This window comes from Kogia breviceps, chromosome 10 (genome assembly GCF_026419965.1).
Source record: "Kogia breviceps isolate mKogBre1 chromosome 10, mKogBre1 haplotype 1, whole genome shotgun sequence".
NCBI lineage: Eukaryota > Metazoa > Chordata > Mammalia > Artiodactyla > Physeteridae > Kogia > Kogia breviceps.
In genome coordinates, this window is record NC_081319.1 from 3037501 (window position 1) to 3057515 (window position 20015).

Here is a 20015-nt window from a genome sequence, read left to right on the forward strand (position 1 = left end):
CTTTCCCAGATCTTTGCACGGCCGCCGCATCTGCGCCAGGCAAGTCTCAGCCGAAGCATCACCTCCTCGGTGAGGGCTCCTCTGCCCGCTCTTGCCAGGGGAGGGCCCCAGGCCCTGTCCCTCACAAACCCCTTACTATCTTCTTACTTACTTGTTATTTGTCTCTTCTCTTCACCAGGATGTTGGCCGCACGGGGGGAGGGCCTCTGTGGGTCTTGTTCGCGGCCACGTCGCAGTACCTGCCGTGGGGGCTGGCAGGTAGCTGGTGTGCAACGAATATCGACAAACTGAAGGACTCTGGCTGTGCTCCCCTGGCCAGGCAGACCTGGCTTCACATCCGCGCACCACCTTTTCCTGATGGTGTGACCCGGGGGGTGGGAGGTCATTTATCATTTGTCTGGGCCTGAGTTTCCTTATCTGCAGAGCGTGGTGAAATGAAATCCACATCCGTAGAAGCTCTCAGGCCGGTGCCTGGCATCATGTCAGTGCCGAGGAAGTGATAGTTAATATGAACCTGATCAACTGCTAAAATCCCTCCTAAGTTTCTGTGCCAAGAACACGTTTATTATTTTTCCCAGTGAATTAGATGACTTCCTCTTATCGTACAAGGCGCACCAGGTCATCCTCTAATTTCCCTTTTGGCCTTGGGTGCCAGGAAGCTCTCCATGATGGGGAGGTCTCAGGGGCAGCTCTTGTTTCCTCTTGGGTCTTCAGTGCAGCACTGTTTTTCCTTTCCTCTCTCTGCTCTTTGATTACTCACTTTTGGCTCCACAGTGCACGTTTTATTACTTTTTACTGTAGCAAAATACATATAAAACTGACCCTCTTAGCCACTTTTTAGACATTTTAATTTACTTTTGACTGCGTTGGGTCTTTGTTGCTGTGCGCGGTCTTTCTCTAGTTTCGGCTAGCGGGGGCTACTCTCTGTTGCGGTGCGCGGGCTTCTCATTGCGGTGGCTTCTCTTGTTGCGGAGCACGGGCTCTAGGCGTGCACGCTTCAGTAGTTGTGGCACATGGGCTCAGTAGTTGTGGCGCACGGGCTTCGTTGCTCCATGGCTTGTGGGATCTTCCCGGACCGGGGCTCCAACCCGTGTCCCCCGCATTGGCAGGCAGATTCTTAACCACTGCGCCACCAGGGAAGTCCCAGAACATCCTTTTTAAGGCTGAGTAATATTCCATTGTGTAGAGAGACCACGTTTTGTTTATCCATTCATCTGTTGATGGACACTTGGGTTACCTCTGCCTTTTGGCCACTGTGAATAATGCTGCTGTGAACATCGGTGCGCAAATACTATTTTTAGTACATTACTTTCTTACCTTTCTGAGCCTGGGGTGAACTCAGCCCAGGTTAGAAATTAAAGGTAGGTTTAGGGATCGTTTCTAGCAGCAGACTCTCTGACCTGCTCTTGCAGGGGTGTGTGTATATGTGTGTGGCAGGGCCTGGGCCCCCGCTGGGACCCGGGCTGGTTCCTCCTCCTGGTGCCTTCGTCCCCCAGCCGCTGCTAGTGGCTCCCACCTGCGCGCTTCTCCGACGCCCTTGGCCGACAGCTGTTGGTCCCCTGCACGGGCCCAGGAGGTGATCCCCACTTCGTCCCACTGCCACCCTTGGCCAGTGACCCACTGATGTCCCTGAGTGGGGCGAGCCCTGGGGCGCCTGTCACGTTGCAGAGCTCCTTGTGGGATGAGGCCGGCGTCGGACTTCCGCGGAGACCACATCTTGGCCATCCTGTTTCCCGTTCTCTTCTCCCAGGGGTTCTCCCAGTAAAAGCCGCATGCTCAGAACCCCATCTCAGGCTCTGCTCCTGGGAGGTCCCGGCTTCAGACGGTGTGTAATTAACTCGAGCGTTCCCTCCCACGTGGATGCCGTTGGATTCTGATACGATTGACCTTTGAGCTTACCTGGATAGGAGCAAGCTCCTTGGAGGGGCCACAGTTCCCAGTATCTGCCACTTACAGCAGTGACAGGTCCTAACCCATTAAACCAGGCTGTTCAGGCAGTGGCTTTGGGCCACGGGGAGCAGGAACTCCTACCTCCCCCGGGCCTCCCTCCTTCGTGTGTAGACAGGAGAGGCCCAGGAGGGTTCCAGAGGATAGAGGGGAACGGGGGAGCCCAGTGATGCCGATGGAGAGTGAGCGTGGACCGGCTGCCGTGGACCGGTGATACCCCACCATCAGGCCCAGCTTCTGATTTTCGTGGAGAAGTTGGGAATCCAACTTTGGTGTAAAATGTTCTGAATTTAAGTGTTATGTGACATTAAATCGATTATAAATTAACAACATCGCAGTGTTTTAATAGCAGCAGCTCATTTCAGAAGCGCCGTGTGGGCCCCCAAACACACTCCGTAGACAGACGGCCAGGCGGCTGCTTGGTGGCCACCCTCTGGCTGGGCTTGGGGGCGGCGGGCAGCCGTCTGGGCAGGCTTCTGGGAGAAGCTGGGCGCGGTACTGCCCTCAGAGGTGGTGGCCGGCGGGCCAGGTGGTCCTGATTCCTCACGTGCTTTGTAACTGGTGTGTCTGCGGGGTCCTGAGTGTCTATTTCCCTTCCGTCATCCCCAGCTGCTTGAGAATCTGTGTTTGGCTGTAGCCGCCTCTTGTTTAAAAGAAAGATCCCCTGCAAACATTTTTAAAGTTTTGAAACCACGCCAGCACTGACCTGAGACTTTGTTCTTGTCTGGGGTTGCCCAGTAAACATGTAGTATGCTCAGTGAAATTGGAATTTCAGAGAAGTGGTGAATAAGTACCTCCCAGATATTGCACAGGACATACTTAACACTAAACCATGATACATTGTTTGTCTGAAATTCCTCTCTAACTGCATGTCTTTTATTTTTATTTGCTGGCTCTGGCAAGCCTCTTCTTGTCAGAAGCAGAAGGCTCAGAGAACCGGAGAAAGGAAGAATTTCCTTACCTTGTGATTCGGTGTCACATGAGGCCAGACCCCACTCTCGGTAGTGGTGGCACTGGTGATCAATCAGTGCCCCAGGGCCATGAGGGGGGCACCAGGGTGGCCTTGCCAACTCGGAGACTTTGCATCCGGGCGGGGCCTTCTCTGGGTGGCCACTGAGGTTCATTTATCAGCACGGGGTCACCTACTGTAGGGACGTGTATCTGTGTTTGCGGGCGGGTAGCAGTGAGGGCCGCAGAGAGAGGAGCTCACAGCCAGGCCAATGAGGGCGGCAGAGGCGCGGCCAGCTCTGATCGCCAGCCCCCCTTGCCGGGGCTCCTTGGGGCGGGGGAGGGAGGATACGGGGCAGTGGGCGTGTCTTGCACAGAGTGGCTCCGCCCCTGCCCCGCCCGGCAGGCTCCTTGCGCTGCTGTCACGCTCTCCCCAGCTCAGCCGGGAGGCGGGCAGCACGAGGGCTGCTTCTTTCTCCTCTCTGTTAAAGACTTTTAAGAAGTTCCTATTATTCTATTTTTTAGGTTTGAAATTTACAAACTTAAAATAGTAGAGATCTCCCTTTATTGTCTTTTTTTTCTAAATCAGACAGTCGTTGCAGTGACTGCAAATGATAGCGCAGCCTCGGGGCCAGGGATGGGTGGAGAGGGAGCCCTTGTCTGTGACTGAGGAGCACGTAGCCCGGGGGTGCAGGCCTGGCCCCGAGTCACGCGGGTCCCAGGGCTGTGGGACCGGCGACTTTGGCGAGGATGGAGGTGGGGGGAGGAGCGAGGACAGTGAGGAGGCGACGTTCGAGTGGCCTGTAGAGGGTGACGAGGAGGGGCTGTGGGAGTGCCGTGCCAGGGCCCCTGGAGGGAGGGTCAGGCTGGCTCGCACAGGGAGCCCAGACTGGTGCTTCCTGGTTGGGAAGCCAGGAAGCCGTGCACATTGGGGTCAGCTGCTTTCAGATCACAGCGGCTTTGCAGAGAAAGGGCAGGAGTGGATGGCGGGGAGGGAGGTGGCAGATGTGTTCCAGGGCAGATGGGGGTGCAGCTCGAGCCGGGGCGGGGCTGCAGTGGTGGAGAGAGGTGGGCAGCGGGCGGAGAGCTGTTCATGCAGCCCAGTGGATGGACGGGACTTGGGGTGTGTGCGTGTGTGTGTGCGCGTGCGCGCACGTGCGGGGGACAGCGCGTGTCCAGGATAATTCTGGGAACGGTGGTATTGTTTGCTGAGGCATCTGAGGAGGTTGGCAGGAGGCTCCCCTGCGGCGTAACTTGCAGTGCAAGGGGATCTGCTGTTGGGGGGTGTTCCTGGGCCCTGGGGTCCGAGGGCCGTGGCAGGGGGCTTGGCTGTGTGCCGAGGCCTGGGAGGGCGTGGTTCCTGCCCAGCGTCCGCCTGGCCATGCCCTCTGGCTGGCGGGGACTCTGGGTGCATGGCTGGGGATCAAGCTGGGTTTCAGGGGCAGGTAAACTGTCTGGGTGCTGCTGACTGTGTGTGTGAGACCTCCCGTGGTGGCCCGGCACATGGGTGAGGCTGTGGGTGAGACAGCGCATGTAAGTGTGCCTGGAGGGCTGTAAGCAGGCCTCTGCGTGCCCGCCACGGAGGGCGTGAGACCCCGATGCCCCCGGCGTGCCGGCCGTGTGCCTGGAGGATGCACGTGACAGTGCGAGTGTGTGCGGGACCGTCGGCTGAGGGTCCCACCCAGGGGCACGTGTCAGGTGGCAGGTGAGAGTGGGGGTCAGCGGCCCCGGGCAGGGCCACGCCGGCGACTCCGTCACCGTGTGAGCGACGGCAGCGCCTGTCTGTGCGTCTGAGCAGGCGCGAGAGGGAGCGTGTGCGCAGGGATGTGAGGGCGAGTGCGTGCGTGCGAGTGAAGGTGGGGAGGCCGCCCAGCCGTGCACACGTGTCCCCCCGTGGCCGCCACGTGGTGCTGAGCCCTGTCCTTTCCGATTCCCCCAGGGCCTCGTGAGAGAGAACGGTTGATCTGGAGGCGACGCGTGGCCGGCTGCGGGGCATGGCACCGCTCGGGGAGCCCGTGGGAGCCTGGCTGGCCGTGGCCCTGGCCCTGGCCCTGGGCCCAGGCCTCAGCACGGCGGTCCCGGGGCAGGACTGCACGGGCGTCGAGTGCCCCCCGCTGGAGAACTGCATCGAGGAGGCGCTGGAGCCGGGCGCCTGCTGTGCCACATGCGTGCAGCAGGGCTGCGCCTGCGAGGGCTACCAGTACTACGACTGCCTGCAGGGCGGCTTCGTGCGCGGCCGCGTGCCCGCCGGCCAGTCCTACTTCGTGGACTTCGGCAGCACCGAGTGCTCTTGCCCGCCGGGCGGCGGCAAGATCAGCTGCCAGTTCATGCCCTGCCCGGAGCTGCCGCCCAACTGCATCGAGGCCGTGGTGGCGGCCGACAGCTGCCCGCAGTGCGGCCAGGTGGGCTGCGTCCGCTCTGGCCGCAAGTACGCCGCCGGCCACACCGTCCACCTGTCGCCCTGCCGGGCCTGCCACTGTCCCGACGCCGGCGGCGAGCTCATCTGCTACCGGCTCCCCGACTGCCACGGAGACGCTGCCCCCGGAAACTTCTCAGACGCGGAGGAGGGTGACCCTGAGCGACACTACGAAGATCCCTACAGCTACGACCAGGAGGTGGCCGAGGCGGAGGCCGCGGCGGCCCTGGAGGGCGAGCTCCAGGCGGGCGCCGGGGGCCCGGCTGCTCTGGGAGCTGGGGGTCAGCCACCTTCAGCCATCCAGGCCACCCGCAGGCCGGCCGCCCTCCCCAGGCCCACGGCAGCTGCCGCCCTGGGTCCCCCAGCCCCGGTGCAGGCCAAGGCCAGGAGAGTGACGGAGGACAGACAGGAGGAGAGAGAGGAATTGACAGTCAGGGAGCAGCCGGCAGCAGGTGGCCCCAGGGGGCTGGATGGACGGCCCACGGCAGGTCCAGCCCCTGGTCTCCCTGTCCAAGAGGAGGCGGCAGAGGCCAGGGCACGGCCCGAAGAGAACCTCATCCCGGACGCCCAGGCCACCCCCCGCAGCGCCGGGCAGGAGGGAGCTGGGCCCATTCCAGCGTCAAGCGCGGCCAGCGTCCTCCCGTCACAGGCCACGCAGAGCGCTCCCGAGGGCCCAGCAGAGCCCAGCACCCACGCCATCCGGACCACACCTCACCAGGAGGCGGCCCGCGCCCCACCTACCCAGGAAGTGCCCAAGCAGCCACCAGTTCTGCCCCGTTCTCGGCCAGAGGAAGACACAGACCCCAACTCTGTCCATTCTGTCCCCAGAGGTGACTCTGAAGGTAAGACTCTTTCCTCGTTCCTCCGGGGACACTCATCCCAGGGAAGGGCAGCCTCGGGGCTCTGTAGCCTGGCCCAGGTCTGTGCACAGCTGCGTGCAGCAGGGGAAGCTGGGTCTGCGGGGCCAGGCCAGGGACAGCCAGCGCCATCCCCGGAGCTCCGGGCTGGAGGCTCTGAGATGGAGCTTCCTCCTGGCTCAGCTTCTGGGGGTAGCATGGTGGGTGGATGGGTGAGGTCCCTGTCACGGTAGGTGCTGGGCCACCTGATAGGGCTGTGGCCGAGGGCCTCTTACATGTACCTTATCAGGGCTGGGGGGCCCCTGCGGAGGGGTTAACATACAAGTGGTTTCTGTGCCTCCTCTGCTCAGTACCTGCTGTGGCTCCCACCTACTCAGAGTAGATACTGAAGTCCTCTCAGGGGCCTCAGGCCCTGCACAGCCTGCCCCTGGGGCCTCCCGGGCCTTCCCTTCTTCACCCTGCTGCTGTAACAAAAATACATAGACTGGGTGGCTGAAGAGCAGACGTTTATTTCCCGTGGCCCTGGAGTCGGGAAGTCTAAGGTCGGTTGTCTGATGAGAGCCTGCTTCCTGGATTGCGGAGCTGTCTGCTTGTTGTGCCCTTAGCTGACAGAGCGGATGGGGCCACATCTCATCTGGGTTACATCAGAGGTGGAGCAAGCTCTCCAGCATCTCTTCTTAGAAGTGCACTAATCCCATCATGAGGCTCCCACCCTCAAGACCTAGTTGTCTCCCCGAAGCTCCGTCTCCAGATACCATCCCACTGAGGAGTAGGGTTTTAACACATGAGTTTGGAGGTGGGAGCATAAACACCCAGTGCCTAGCAACCCTCTCCCTCCACACTGTGCTTAGCTGCACGGGACTCCTGGCCCCTTCCAGTACTTTCCAGCCCCAGGGCCTTTGCACTCGCCGCTGCCTCTTCCTGAAGTGCTCTTCCAGGTGTCCATGAAGTTCGCTTCTTCCCTCCATTGGCTCTCTGTTCGAGGTTAGCTGCCTAGAGAGGCCTGCCCTGACCACCCCAGTCAAAGAGCACCCCACCTTCCTCTCACACTGCTTTAATTCCTCCGAGTAACACCTGGCATTGTAGCACATCGTTACTTGTTTAATTTTCTCTCCCCCGGTGGAATGTTAGAGCCGTGAGTGGAGGGACCCCGTCTGCCATCTTCTCTGCTGTGCACACAGTTGGTGCTCTGTAAACACTGGGTGAATTAATGAGGGAATGGGGGGGGGGCTCTCTGGCCACCCCTTTGCCAGTCATCCCCCCTCATGCTAGTTCCCTGCCACCCGTGAGCACCCTACACTGTCGTCTCCCCTCCGTCCCACCCCTTTGCCCCCACGCTTCCCAGTGAGCTCCGGCAGCACCGCTGCCAGGAATCCTTCGCTGGCTCTTTGTGTCTTGTATCACCCTTCCTCCATCCCGCCTCTGCAGCCCCCTGCCCCCTCTCCGAGGGAGCCCTGGCAGTTGCCTGGGTGTCTGGATGTCTCTCTGCACAGCTGCGAGCCCATGTCTTGTTCCGTCCTGTGTCCTTCACGCTGTAGACCCTCATTAGGTACCAGCTGGGCACAGGCCCTAATGGCCCCCCGGGGGGGGCAGGGACTGCTCAGTGTGGTCCGCAGGCCGTGGGCGGGGGGTGCCCGGGTGGCCTCTGGGACGGTTTCCTGGCGGAGGGGACCCATGTGTCCAGAGCTGTGGCCCTTGCTGGGCACCCGCTGTGTGCCGAGGCCGAGACTGCAGGCTCCCCAGGCCCCCGCCCTGATGGCTCCTTCCATCCTGCTCTCTGTGGACGGGCACAGAGCTCGCCCTTGCTGAGCACCTACTAGGTGCCCGGCCCCATCTGTGACTCGATCCTCCCACAAGCTGGGAGCTGGGCTCCTCATTTTCAGCTGACCAGGTTGAGGGTGGAGAGGTGTGGCTCGTGGCGGCGGGTCGCGCCATGTGAGGTGGCCGCCAGGACCAGGGCAGGGGGCTTCCAGGGGCTCCTCCCCACGCAGCCCCAAGCTGCAGGGGGCGGGGCGTGTGCGTGGGGCGGGGCTGTAATGAAGTCCACGTGTGCCCGGGCGGGCTTGCGGGCCTGGCGCCAGGGATGGTGCGTGCAGCCTCCAGGGTTTCCAGAATAGACCCGGCCCCGTTCCCGTCACCTCCCCCCGCCATTGCTACCAGCGGCCTCTCTGTGGTGTGGGCCTTGGAACCCTGGAGAGCTGCTTCCTGCTCGCGAGCCCCGGGTTCCTTCCTCTGCCCCAGGCTTTCTCAAATGGATTTTGGGGTGTGGCTGTTGGTGAAGGCCCCCTGGGGCTTGGGGCCCCTGACTGAGTGCCCCTCATCCCGTCAGAGGCCCAGCACATGCAGAGCCCAGAGCAGGGCACGGGCGGGCTGTGCTTCTTGGAGCTCGGGGAGAGGGAGGTGTAGGAAGTTGGGAGTGGTGGGCCGGCGGGCTGAATTTAAATGGGACCCGGGAGCTGGCCTGGCCCTGTAAGCAGAGGCTGGCTGCCGTCCCCCCCGCCCCCCCCCCCGCCATCTGCACTGCTTCTGCTTACCTAGTGCCCACCTGACGCCCAGCAGCGCCCGTGTTCTGTAATTCAGGCGAGCCGAGCCGCTCTCCGTCTTGTGCCTGAAGCGGCAGAGAAGGCCCTGCTTCCTGGGGGTGTTTTGAGGATTAAAGAGCTAACTCATTCAAGCTCGGCATGGGGCCTAGCATTGCCAAGTAATTAAAAATGGGAGCCGTCATTATTCACCATCTGTTCCTCCATCCACCCACTTCATTTCTTCAGCAGATAGGTGCGGGGCGCCCTCTCTGCGCCAGGGGCCGTCCGGTGAAGCGGACGGGCACAGCCTCTCCCCTTTGGGCTCTGATGGGGGTGGAGGGCGGTCATGCACGAGCCCACAGAGATTTGCCCGTGGTCGCAGCCACGCACACGGAGTGGGGAGGGTGGCCGGGGGACGCCTGGTGGGTGGGGGTCAGGGGCCCCATGAGCATCCTTGGGGCAGGGCGGGCCTTCGAGCCTTCTGACTGCTGTTGTAGGGGGAGCCCTGGGGGTTCCCAAGGGATGACGGGGCCCTCGGTGGGGACAACTGGGGAGGTGGTAGCTGTGTCCTGCTTGCCCGTGGGGCCGGCTGAGAGGTGGGCCATGGGGCGGAAATGACCCCCGGCCATGTTGCCATGGCAGCCCCGGGGCCTGGAGAAGGAGGTTTCCAGCCATTGCCCCAGGCCCGGCTGCAGCGGGGGTCCTGACTTTGAGCCGGATCTGTGCCAGGGATCCAGGCTGCCTCTGAGCATGTCCAGATGGAGCCTAATGGAAGCCACATGCCCGGCTCCCTGCCGGGGAGAAGGGCTCTGACGTCTGTCGTCCCTCGGGGGGCTTGTGAGGGCGCTTTCTACCACGGGGCTGGCACGACGGAGGGAGCCGGGGACCACCCCCCGCCCTCCTGGGCCACAGGGGTGGGAACCCGGGTCAGGGTGGCCCTCAGAAGCTGGAGGTTCCTGTAGCAGCAGCCCCTCTCCTGGAAAAGAGCTCCAGCAAAACCTGCAGGCCCCAGGACCCCGTGGCAGGAAAGGAGCCCCTTCCTAGGGGCCTCACGTCACGGGATCCTGTGCGGGCAGCGGTCCTCGAAAGGGTTGACGTTCCAGTTAACAGAGAAGCTTTAAAATGCAAATAACTGTATATTAATTGCAGACACCATATCGGCTTATGACCTGTGCCTGCACCATCGTAAGCCCTCTGAGGTCACTGGCCCCTTTAATCATCACAGCCGCCCCCTTGGTGCACAGCAGAGGAACAGGGCCACCTGCCCACGGACACACGTGCAGGAAGCGGTGGATGCAGGTGCCCCTGCCATTTCTTCACGTCTTCACCCCTGGTAGTCATCTCTGGTGCCCGGCATGTGCAGGGTCTGTGACAGAGGCCAGATGGACCGTGTTGCCCCTGCCCTTGGGACCTTATGGTTTAGTGGGGGAGAAAATGTGGTAGTCATAGGACGAGGACCGAGGAATGGGGTGGTTGTGCTCTGTGAGCCTGTCCGGGGGTTCAGACTCCCCTGGGGATTCGGGAGGTCTTCCTGGGAAGCGCTGTTTGAGCACAAGGAGTTGCGGACTGGGTGAGAGGTGGGGAGCAGAGAGCAGAGAGTGCGTCAGGCAGAGGGCATAGCGCGTGCAAAGGCCCTGCAGCTGGAGGGAAGGAGTTGGATTGAAAGGAGGCTGTGTAGCTGGTGTGAGAAGAGGCTGGGGAGTGGTCAGGGACCAGGCCCCGGGCGATGGTGTTTACCCTCAGGATGAAGGTTTGGGCCTTTCCCCAAGGGCAGTGGGGAGCCACTGCAGGTGTTAGGCAGGAGCTGGCAGGATCTTATTTGTGTCGTGCAGCACTGCCTCTGGGTGAAGGGAGGAGAGCCCAGAAGCAGCCTCTCCCTGCCTCACCCTGCAGCCCCAGGAGCCAGCCCTGGGCCTTCAGTGCCTGGGGGTCTCCAGGGTCCCCCAGAATCACTGGGTTGAGGCTCCAGGGGGCAAAGGGAGACCCGCCCAGCTTCTCCCTATTCCCCAGAGGATTCCTACAGACCCTCCCCGCTCCTCTCCAAGCTCAGCTGTGGGAGACTCAAGCTTGTGTGGGGTCTGAGTGGTCCCTGAGCACAGCCTGGGGCCCAGAGGGAGCCAGGCTGGGAGTCTGGACACCTGAGCTCATAGTCTGTGTGCCAGAATCAGCCACAGGAGCTCCGGGCTCCCAAAGCAGCCCGGGGAGGGTGCGCCCTGCGAGGAGAGCTTGCAGGTGGGCCAGCCGGCCCTCCTCCTCCTCACCCCCGGCCCACGGGCCCTGACCTGGGATGCCTGACTCTTCCAGGGCAGCGTAGGGTCTGCCGAGGGCAGCAGGACCCGCAAACGAGGGGCCTGGGCTTCGCGCAGCCCCTGCTCATCCGTGCTGAGTCCCGGGCCGAAGCTCACGCGCGCTCGCTGTGTGACCCGGGGCCTGGGCCGCGCTGCCTCTGAGCCCCGGTTGCCTCACTGCCCCCGCGTAGCCGCGCTTGGTCCCACCTCTGTCTGCTGTTCTGCTAATGGTGCACGCCCCTGTCACCTGTCAGCTTCTTCCTGCAGAGCATCCTTGTAAGCACTAGAATTTTGTTGCAAACGTTTAGAAGCCGGAAGACTTCACATGAATTCCAGCTTTCTGGCTTTTGTTGAAAATCGGCGGCTGCGGGCACACCAGACCCACGCGCCCTGGGCCATCCGCTGGGGGAGCTGAGAAGGGGCTGCCTGCCCGTCAGACTTGGGGGGAGGTGGGGGGGGCTCTGAAGGTGATGAGGGTGATAAAACCGAGGAGAGCTGGGCCCTCTGCTGGGGGCATCTGTCAGGCACGGAGTTTCACCCTGTGGCGACCTTGAGAGAGTCTGTTGGGTCATTCTGTTTTATGGAAGAGAAGATGGCACCCTGAGAGGGGAGGAGGCTTTTCTGGGGGTCATAGTAGAGCCAGGCAGGGGGCCCTAGTCTCCCAGGGGAGGGGCTGGGCTCATGGCTCCCATGGGGGACTTGGGGCAGGAGTGGGTCTGAGTGGCTTGTAGCCGGGCCCCCTGGGTTTGGCTGCCCCAGAGCTTATGGCGCTTGGAGGGAGTGGGTGTATCTCACAGCTGCTCCCCGTAGTGAGGGCCTGGGGCCAAGGCTCGGCCTGCGGTGGGGTTCTTTCATTTTTAAAAACTGTGTTTCCTTTCTTCCTTCCTAGACAGCTTTATTGAGATATTGTTCACGTACCATAAAGTCCTGCCATTTAAAGTATACAGTTCAGTAGCTTTTGTCAGGGTCGTGAGAACATCATCAGAATCTAATTCTAGGTCATTCTTGTCACCCTACTGCTATGCCGGTAGCAGCCACCGCCCACTCCCTCCTCCCAGCCCCCAGCAGCCTCCAGTCCACTCCCTGTCAGCTATGGATTTGCGTATTCTGGGCATTCCCGGACATGGAATCATACAGTATGTGGTCTTTGTGGACGGTCCTCCATTACTAAGCATAGCACTTTCAAAGCCCCCTGCACGTTGCAGCATGAGTAAGTACTGCATTCCTTTCCGTGGCGGACATTCCAGTGTGTGGATGGGCCCCATTTTGTTTATTCATTCACCAGGTGGTAGACACTATGTTTGCACCTTTTAGCTATTGCGAGCACTGCTGCTGTTAATATTCATGACATATTTTTGTGTGGACGTATGTTTTCACTTCTTTTGGGGAATGTACCCAGGAGCAGAATTGCTGGGTCATCTGGGAACTCTGTGTGTGACCATAGGATGAAACCCCGAACTGTTATCCTCAGCGGCTGCACCGTGTTACATCCCCAGCCACGGCGCACGAGGGCTCCGGCTTCCCGGCGTGTTCACCGACACTTGTTATCGTCTGTCGTTTTGAGTGCAGCGTCCTAGCGTGTGAAGTGTGAAGTGGCATCTCACTGAAGGTTTAATTTGCACTTCCCTGGCGGCTAGTGACGTTGAGCATCTTTTCATGAGTTTACTCTAGAAAATTCTAGAAGACACAGAATACACAAGTACACATTCCATTGGCCATCAAAGTGATGACATCATCACTAAGTCACGTAGTGTCTGGAAGACTCCACTGTCTGCTCATAGGCGTAAGGGCGTGAAGGAGGCAAACAGTGCTGCAGTGTCGTTCTGAAAATAACGTTGATCCCACGGGTCCCTGATTAGGTCCCAGGGACCCTCAGGGACTACAGGACCACACTTGGGAACCACAGGTCCTACGACGGCAAGCGTGCAGGTGTGTGCACTGTTTTTCTCACGTACAGCGTGTTGTGCACACCTTTCTGTCCTGTGCTTTCCTCTGTGAACAGCCCCCCTTGGGACTCCCCCTGTCGGCACGTGGGGAGCTCCCTTTACCAGCCAGGGCTCCGCTGTGTACACGTCCCAGCTGTTACTGACCGTCCTGGCAGACAGATGCCGCGTTGTGTCCACTGCCGCAGTGAATGGCTTCCTGCTGCGCCCGGTGTGGAATCGCTGGGTCCGTGCGCACATGCGTTTCTTTATTTTCTCTTTGTAAGCCATTTATCCAGGTATAACCAGGAGAACCTATTAGAAGCGTGCAAATCAGTAATACATTTCACAAAGGAGCAGCCCGTGTGCTCGGCACTCAGATCATGAAACATCCCGAGGCAACCCAGGTCCCCTCGTCCGTGCCCCTCCCGGGAACCGCTGCCCTGACTCTGACTAGCTCTCGGACTTCCGTAAATGGGGCCATGCAGTCTGCTCTCACGTGTGGCTTCCTGTGCTCAGCACAGCATTTCTAGGTCCACATGCTGTGGGCTCCGTGGTTGGTCCTTTTCGTGGCTGAGAGCTGCTCCATGGTATGGTCAGACCCCAGTTTGGTGGCTCCTTCTCCTGCCAAGGGCTGTGGGCTGGTTTCCAGCCTGGACCGTTAGGAAGAGGGTTGCCGTGCACCTGCTGTACCAATCTTTTGATGATCGTCTGCACACTTTTCTCTGGGGAGGTGCTGGCTGCCACGGGCTCCACTGTAGAGGCCACAGGATGCCTACCGAAAACCCGATACTTGCCAGCTCACCTCCGTTGACGGTGTGCCAGATTTTGCTCGCACCTGCCGTGTATGGGAATGCCTGCCTGTTGCCCCAGTGTATTTATTCAACAGATATTTATTGAGTGCCTACCGCACAGTTCTGGGTGCCGGGGATACAGCCGTAATCAGAATGGATGAAGTTGGTACCCCTCACGAGGCTTATGTTCCGTGGGATCGGGGCAGGGGCAGGGGGCACACGGTCATTCGTTACGTAAAATCGGTGTTGGGTGGTGAAAGGCGCTAGGGAGGAAACTGAGCAGGGGCTGTGGAAACCGGGCAGGAGCAGCCAAACGTTCCCACCTTGGCTGCTGGGAGCTGTCTTGCGGGGGCGTTAGTTTGTGAGTGTGCCCCGCGCCCCCCCCCGGCCGAGGGCTCCCCAGCCAGCCTGGCCACGCCCCCGCCAGCACCACGTGGGCGTGGTCTTTCTGCCCTCTCGCCAAACCCGTGCCAGTCCTTCCTGCCGGGGACGCGCCCGGGTCACGCCCGGGTCACGGAATGAATAGTCTCTTGCCTCAGTAGCCTCTGTGGCGCGCAGCAGGCGTTTCTTGTCGACCCCAAGTCCACGGGTCGGCCGGGCTTGCCGCCCCAGGCCGGGAGCAGCGGCCGCCGGGAGCGGCTGGTCGGGGACAGCCTCGGCCAGGGCGGCCGCCTCGGCTCCACGAGCTCGTTCCTGTCGCAGAGGCGGGGCTCCGAGGCGGGGATGAGACGCGCGCAGGGACTCTCGCTCGCCGCTTTCCGCACGTTCTGCTGCCTGCCTGTCGGGAGGAGGCCGGCCCGGGGCCGAGGGCTTCTCCTGATGGGCGTCGCCGGGGGTGTGGGAGAGGCAGGGAGGAGGATGGGGCGGTCGGCACGGTGGAGCTGCCCGGGCCCCGGCCGCTGCGCCTCGTGCCTCATCCCGTCCCACGCGGCCTCACCGCGAGTCCCTCCGCCTTCCCGGGGGAGCACGGGCCCGCAGGACAGCGGCGAGAAAGCAGGGGCCCAGCTCGGGATCCAGGTCCTTCGGTGCTGCAGGCGCCTCTGGCCGGGTCCGAGGCTCCCCCGGGGGAGGCTGCTCCGCCCCTCACTACCTGAGAGACGTTTAGGCCGGTCACCCCACTGCCCCGGGCCTCCGTTTTCTCATCTGTAAAGCGGGCTTAGCGAGGGCTGCCTCCTAGAGCGCGTTCTCACCGGGAGAAAGCTGGTGTCGGGCGTCAGGCGCTGGGCTCTGCCGCGTAGCAGGGCTCCACTTACGCCGGCGTCCCGGTTGCTGAGGTTTCAGCCCTGGGGGCCCTGGTGGGAGGGCCGTGGCCTCTGAGCTCCGGCCGGCCTCCCGTTCACATGCCGAGCAGCTCTCCTGAGGCCGAGCCAAGCCGCCCCACCCCAGCCTCCTGCACCCCGAGCCTTCCGGAATCCCGGAATCCCGGGTACCTCTGTGAACTGGAGGTCAGAAGTCTGGGCTGTGACCTTCCCCGGGGGAGGGTCAATGTCGTCTGCCTGGCAGCACCTCCTCCACGCCGGGCCAGGGGCCGTGTGGCCTCGGGGTCCCTTGTCCTGCAGCATCTGGAGCTTTCGGGAGGAACTTCCGCCTAACCCAGGTTAGCTTTGCGTGGACTGGGGCTCTGCTGGGCCCTCCTTGTGTACTCCGGGGTCTCCATGCAGGGAAGGCGGGCTTGGGGCCGAGAAGTGCTGGGGATGAGCCAGCTTGGTTCTCAGAGGGTGAACCCGTGGGTGTGAACCCTGCCTCTGCTGCCCTGGCGGTGTGACCTCAGGTGAAGGACTCACGCTCTCTGAGCCTCAGTGTCGGCAAGATGGAAGAGTAATCTCTATCCCCCCAGGTTACTGACAGGAGTAGGGAGAGGACGTCAGCTGGCTCAGAGCAGCTGCTGTGTCTGTGAACCCCTTCCTTTCCCTGCCCCAGGGCCCTGCACTCTGGGTGGTGGGGCATGGATTTGTTTTTGCTTAAGCGAACATCTAGATGTGGGTCTTTTCTGGTGGCGGGGAGTTGTCCCGCCGTTGAAAAGGCAGCGGGGCCAGGTCTCGTGCTGTTGGGTTGAGGGTATTCAGCTGCTCGCGGGCTGCTCCCACCCCGCCGGTCACGCCACCTGCCTCCAGACGCACAGGGGGTGCTGCCCCTCCACGATTCCGTCCCTGCCCTGCGCCTTTGTTCCAGCGTCTGCCCACGGAGTCTGCAAACCCCTGTCCTGAGGTCTCACCTTCAGTGGCACAGCCTAGCTGTGGGGCTGACGTTCCAGAAACGGGGAGGGTCTCCTCCTTCACCTTCGCAGGGGCAGCGTTTATCACGTGGCTGTGGGCGTCCCCGGACGTGACTCGATCGGTGCGTTAAAGCCTAACGTGACAGCCGCGTGCGGGGGGACGGTCATTATGCCCATTTCAGAGCTGAGGTGACTGAGGCACAGGGAGGTTACGTGAATGTCCAGGGTCACCGAGGGCCGCGAAGCAGATGTTTGTCGACCACGGACTCTCGGCCTCTGCCCCAGCACCTCCCAGGGTTTGCCCAGCTGCCTGGCACGAGTAGGTATTTTCCTGTTGTCAGCAGGTTGAGGCTCCAGGGCTGCCCTGTGTCCCCAGCCCAGGAGGGGCAAAGCAGGGCCCAGGGTGGGGCTGGCAGGCCCCCAGCCCCAGCGTCTGAGATTCTGGGGTTCTCTGGGGTCCATATGGTGGAGGCTAGGGGGGTACAGAAGGAGCCAGTCTGGCTTGGGGGAGCCTGCCTGCCTGGGCCCAGTGCTCCCAGAAGCTGACGGGGTGGGTGGGGAGAGAAGGAGACAAGCTGTCCCGTCTCCCTTGCAGCCCCCCACTCCCCGCCCCACTCGAGTACTCATTCATGACAGTTCATGGGCCCCGTGCTCTGGGTCAGACTGTATCGGGTGCTGGGGAAGCAGTGGGAGCCAGAACGGTGGAGACCTCCCCGCCCGGCACGCTCCTGCCCGGGGTGGGGGTTCCTGCTGTGGCGCGCAGGCCTGGGACGGATGCGAGGAGGGAGCAAAGCCAGGTGCCCCCGGTGAGGCAGCTGGTGGAGGGGAGCCGCTGGCCGAGGGGACGAGGACACAGCTGCAGCCACTCCCCGGCTCCAGTTGTCACCCTGCAGTCGGGGGCCCAGCATGGCCTGTCACTTTAAGTTTTCCGAAAGAAGCCTAGGATCTGGAATTCTGTATAAAACCTCCCCGTTTGTAAATGTTGGCAACTGACCCGCGTATGTCAAAGCCTCAGTAAAGCATGAAGTGGGCACCGGTTGGCTGCCAGTTTAGACTCACGGAGTGCCAGCTGCTTCTCGTTATGCGTCTGGGTCGCAGAGGCCCAGAGGCAGGCAGGGCGCTGGCAGAGACGCACAGCGAGCTCCGAGGGTGGGGTCCCCGAAGTTCCCACTCCCAGGCCAGTGTGCTCCCCGCCAGACCTCCCTGCCCGGCAGAGTCAAAGCCCAGGAAACAGGTGGCACAGGCTCAAAGCCCCTGGAGAGAGTCACAGAGGGGACTGCAGGGTGAGGGCACGGCAGCAGTGAGAGCTGTCACCCCAGGCCCGGAGGGGAGCTGTGGCCTCATGTAGAGGTGGCCGTGCCTGAGTGGGGGCCAGGCTCCATCAGCAGCGGGCGGGGCGCAAGGTGGATCTGGGACGGCAGGATTGGTGGCTGCGGAGGCTCCGAGGTCTACAGGGCTCCACCTCCCAGGCCCAGGTGCGGCGGCGTGCTTCCTGCGATGGGCCACCCCGGGCCCGTGGGTGAGGGCGGCTTGGGGTCAGTCCCGTCCTGGAAGTGTCGGAGCCCCTCGCCGACCCCCAGGGGAGGGGCGGGGCCTCAGGAGTCGGGGCAGAGGTCTGGGCCGGAGGCGGGAAACGGTCGGCCAGACTTCTGTTTCCCCCTCCCCGCCGCCAGGTGGGCCTCACTTAGCAGGTGGGTAGCCGGGGGGTGGTGGGTGATCACCTGGGAAGGTCTCACTATTCCTTGTCTGCCACCGCTTGGCCCCTGAAGCCCGGATGCAGGAACAGAGAGGTCAAGGGTGTTCCCTGAGATGGCTCAGCCAGTGGGAAGCAGAGCAGGGTCTGGCTTCCTAGCTCTGCTTCCTCCTACACCCAGTTTAGGGTCTTCAGTGTCGGGGGCGTCTCCTGGGCCCCTTGATCGGGGCTCATTGCTTCACGTTGAATATTCACCAGTCGCTCTTCAGGCTGCAGGGGGAGTGGGACAAAGGATGGAGAGATTTGAGGCTGGGAGGGGAGGAGATCCGGTCAAGGTCTAGTTGGGGCCGTGGCCCAGGTATGTGGGTTAAGAGAAGTGGAAAGTTGCTGGGTGGGGTCCCTGGGAATTTGGTCTAGAAGAGCCCCAGCCTGGCCCCATGGCATCCCACTTGGCAACGCCAGGAGCCTGAGGTCACAGACTTGCCACCCCCAGACCCCTGGCCAGTACAGCCCTCCCACCCAGTCCCCGCCTCACCTGATGCCTGACCCCCGGGTGCCCACTGCCTGTTCCCCAGGCAGGATTTCCACGTCGCCACTGCCCGGCCCAGTGCTGCCACCTGGGGCTTCTCAGGAAGCCACGCTGGTGACCTGCTTTCTCTTTGCCTCTAAGAGGAGAACAAAAACATGTCCAGTTTTTTATGTGATATTTTAAACTTTTGGACTTTTTTAACCAATCACTTTCATTAAGGTGGGAAATAAGCTTATGTTTACATTTCTCTTTTAGTAAATACTGGCCCAGGAAAACCAAGATTGCCTTAGAGTTAAACATCATCTCTTATTAAACTGTGTGCACGTACGATGCACTGGTAATTCAGTTAAACTGTCTGGAAAGAACAGATAAATAGAAATAAGTCATTTACAAGACTCATCTATGAAACAAAGCGCTGTCCAAGAAGCAAAACGCCATCAAACTCTGGTTTGAGCCGTAGCATAGTGTGGGGTAGCGCGGTTTCTTCGACTAATAATGAAAGAGGGAAAATTCGCACTTCCCTTTGAGGAGGAGGAGGACGCGTCCCAAGTGTCTTGCCGAAGTTCTGGAAGTCCACACGTTTGGTCCGTGTGAAGTGTGGGTTACGTCGGAAGGCCGTGCTGGGTGGGGCTGGGGGGTCTGCGGAGGCCTCCGGGAGCACAGCAGGGGGTGGTGGCTGGCGGCGGAGGTGAGCCTGGCGGAGGGAGGGACAGCTCCTCTTTTCGGTGAAGGCCCGCCTGTTGGACATCCAGCCTCGGTCACACGCTCTGTGCTTGCAATGGTGTGATTCTAGATTGATCTCCCGGCGACTCGTTCATCCTTAGGACGTGAGCTGTCCACTCCCCTGTCCAAGTGCTTGGATCTCTTTGTTCTGTCCTTGTGCTGGGAAAGTTATTTTCTCAGAAAATGAGGCTGGTCCCATTCAGTTTTCCAGCCTTTGCCTGCAGGTTCCATGTGGCCGGTGACTCTTTGTGGGGCAGCATCCTCTAACCCAGATGCCAGGGCTGCACAGTCCTGAACAGAGCTGAGCTTGTCGCAAGTCTTTGCACTCACCACTCCTGATCAGGGCAGCCTGTTTTTGTACAAGCGGCTTTTCTCATCGATTGTGAAAGTACCAACAGATGTAGTCCGTTAAAATGCCCATGACAGACGCACCCTCCCCCCGCCCCCCCGCTCCCTGGGAGGCCATAGAGTGAGGGTAGGGCCTGTGCATGGGTCATCCAGCCCTCACCCACCCCCCCCACCTCCCAAAGCTTCCCGGGGACCAGCCTGAAGCCAAGCACCGTGGGGCCTCAGGGCCCCTCCACGTGAGCAAAGCCGGCCGCCGAGTCCCCTCGTAACTGCGGCTTCACCAGCCACAGCGCACCAGCATCCCGGAGTCCCCCCTGGGACCCCAGCCGCCACCTGGCAGCTGGGACAGACCCTCTAAGGGCAGGGGGCTCAGGGAAGATGTCTCAGCCCCGTAACGGTCCAGTGCTTGCACTTCTTTCTCTCTGGTTTGAGATACAGTGTGTGCGCGGGCACGTGCGCACGTGTGTGTGATGGAAATATTTCAGCCTTGACACAGTGTGTTGCAGCGGAGAAATAAAGACATCTCCTGTGCTACTACGTACTGCGATCCTACACCTGCCACGGTTACCAGTTCCCTTGTGCCAGATTTGTATTCTCCACTTGCCCCCAAAGTGTAACGTATAGCCCGTTTAGTAAAGTAATATTTTATCAGGGGTGGTGAGGTCTATTTTGGTTCATATTTGGTTGTTTTATCTCTTGAATTTCCTTCTTCCTGAAAGTGCTTATTAAAGTATACTATAGATACTCTTGAATATCTTTCAATCTAGATTAATATAACAGTCCTCCCTTAAAAATGTTTTTTATGTCTGATTAT

The 20015-nt window shown here is 60.9% G+C and overlaps 1 protein-coding gene across 4 annotated transcripts in view; it reads left to right on the plus strand.

Moving 5' to 3' along the window:
• Positions 1 to 20015, plus strand: part of FBLN2 (fibulin 2) — a 69820-nt gene that overhangs the window by 17060 nt on the left and 32745 nt on the right. For all 4 annotated transcript variants that reach the window (XM_067043357.1, XM_067043355.1, XM_067043356.1 and 1 more), the window contains exon 2: positions 4834 to 6152. In XM_067043357.1, the coding sequence (XP_066899458.1) occupies positions 4889 to 6152 (1264 nt within the window). In that variant the 5' untranslated portion in view covers positions 4834 to 4888. The remainder of the gene's footprint in view (positions 1 to 4833; positions 6153 to 20015) is intronic.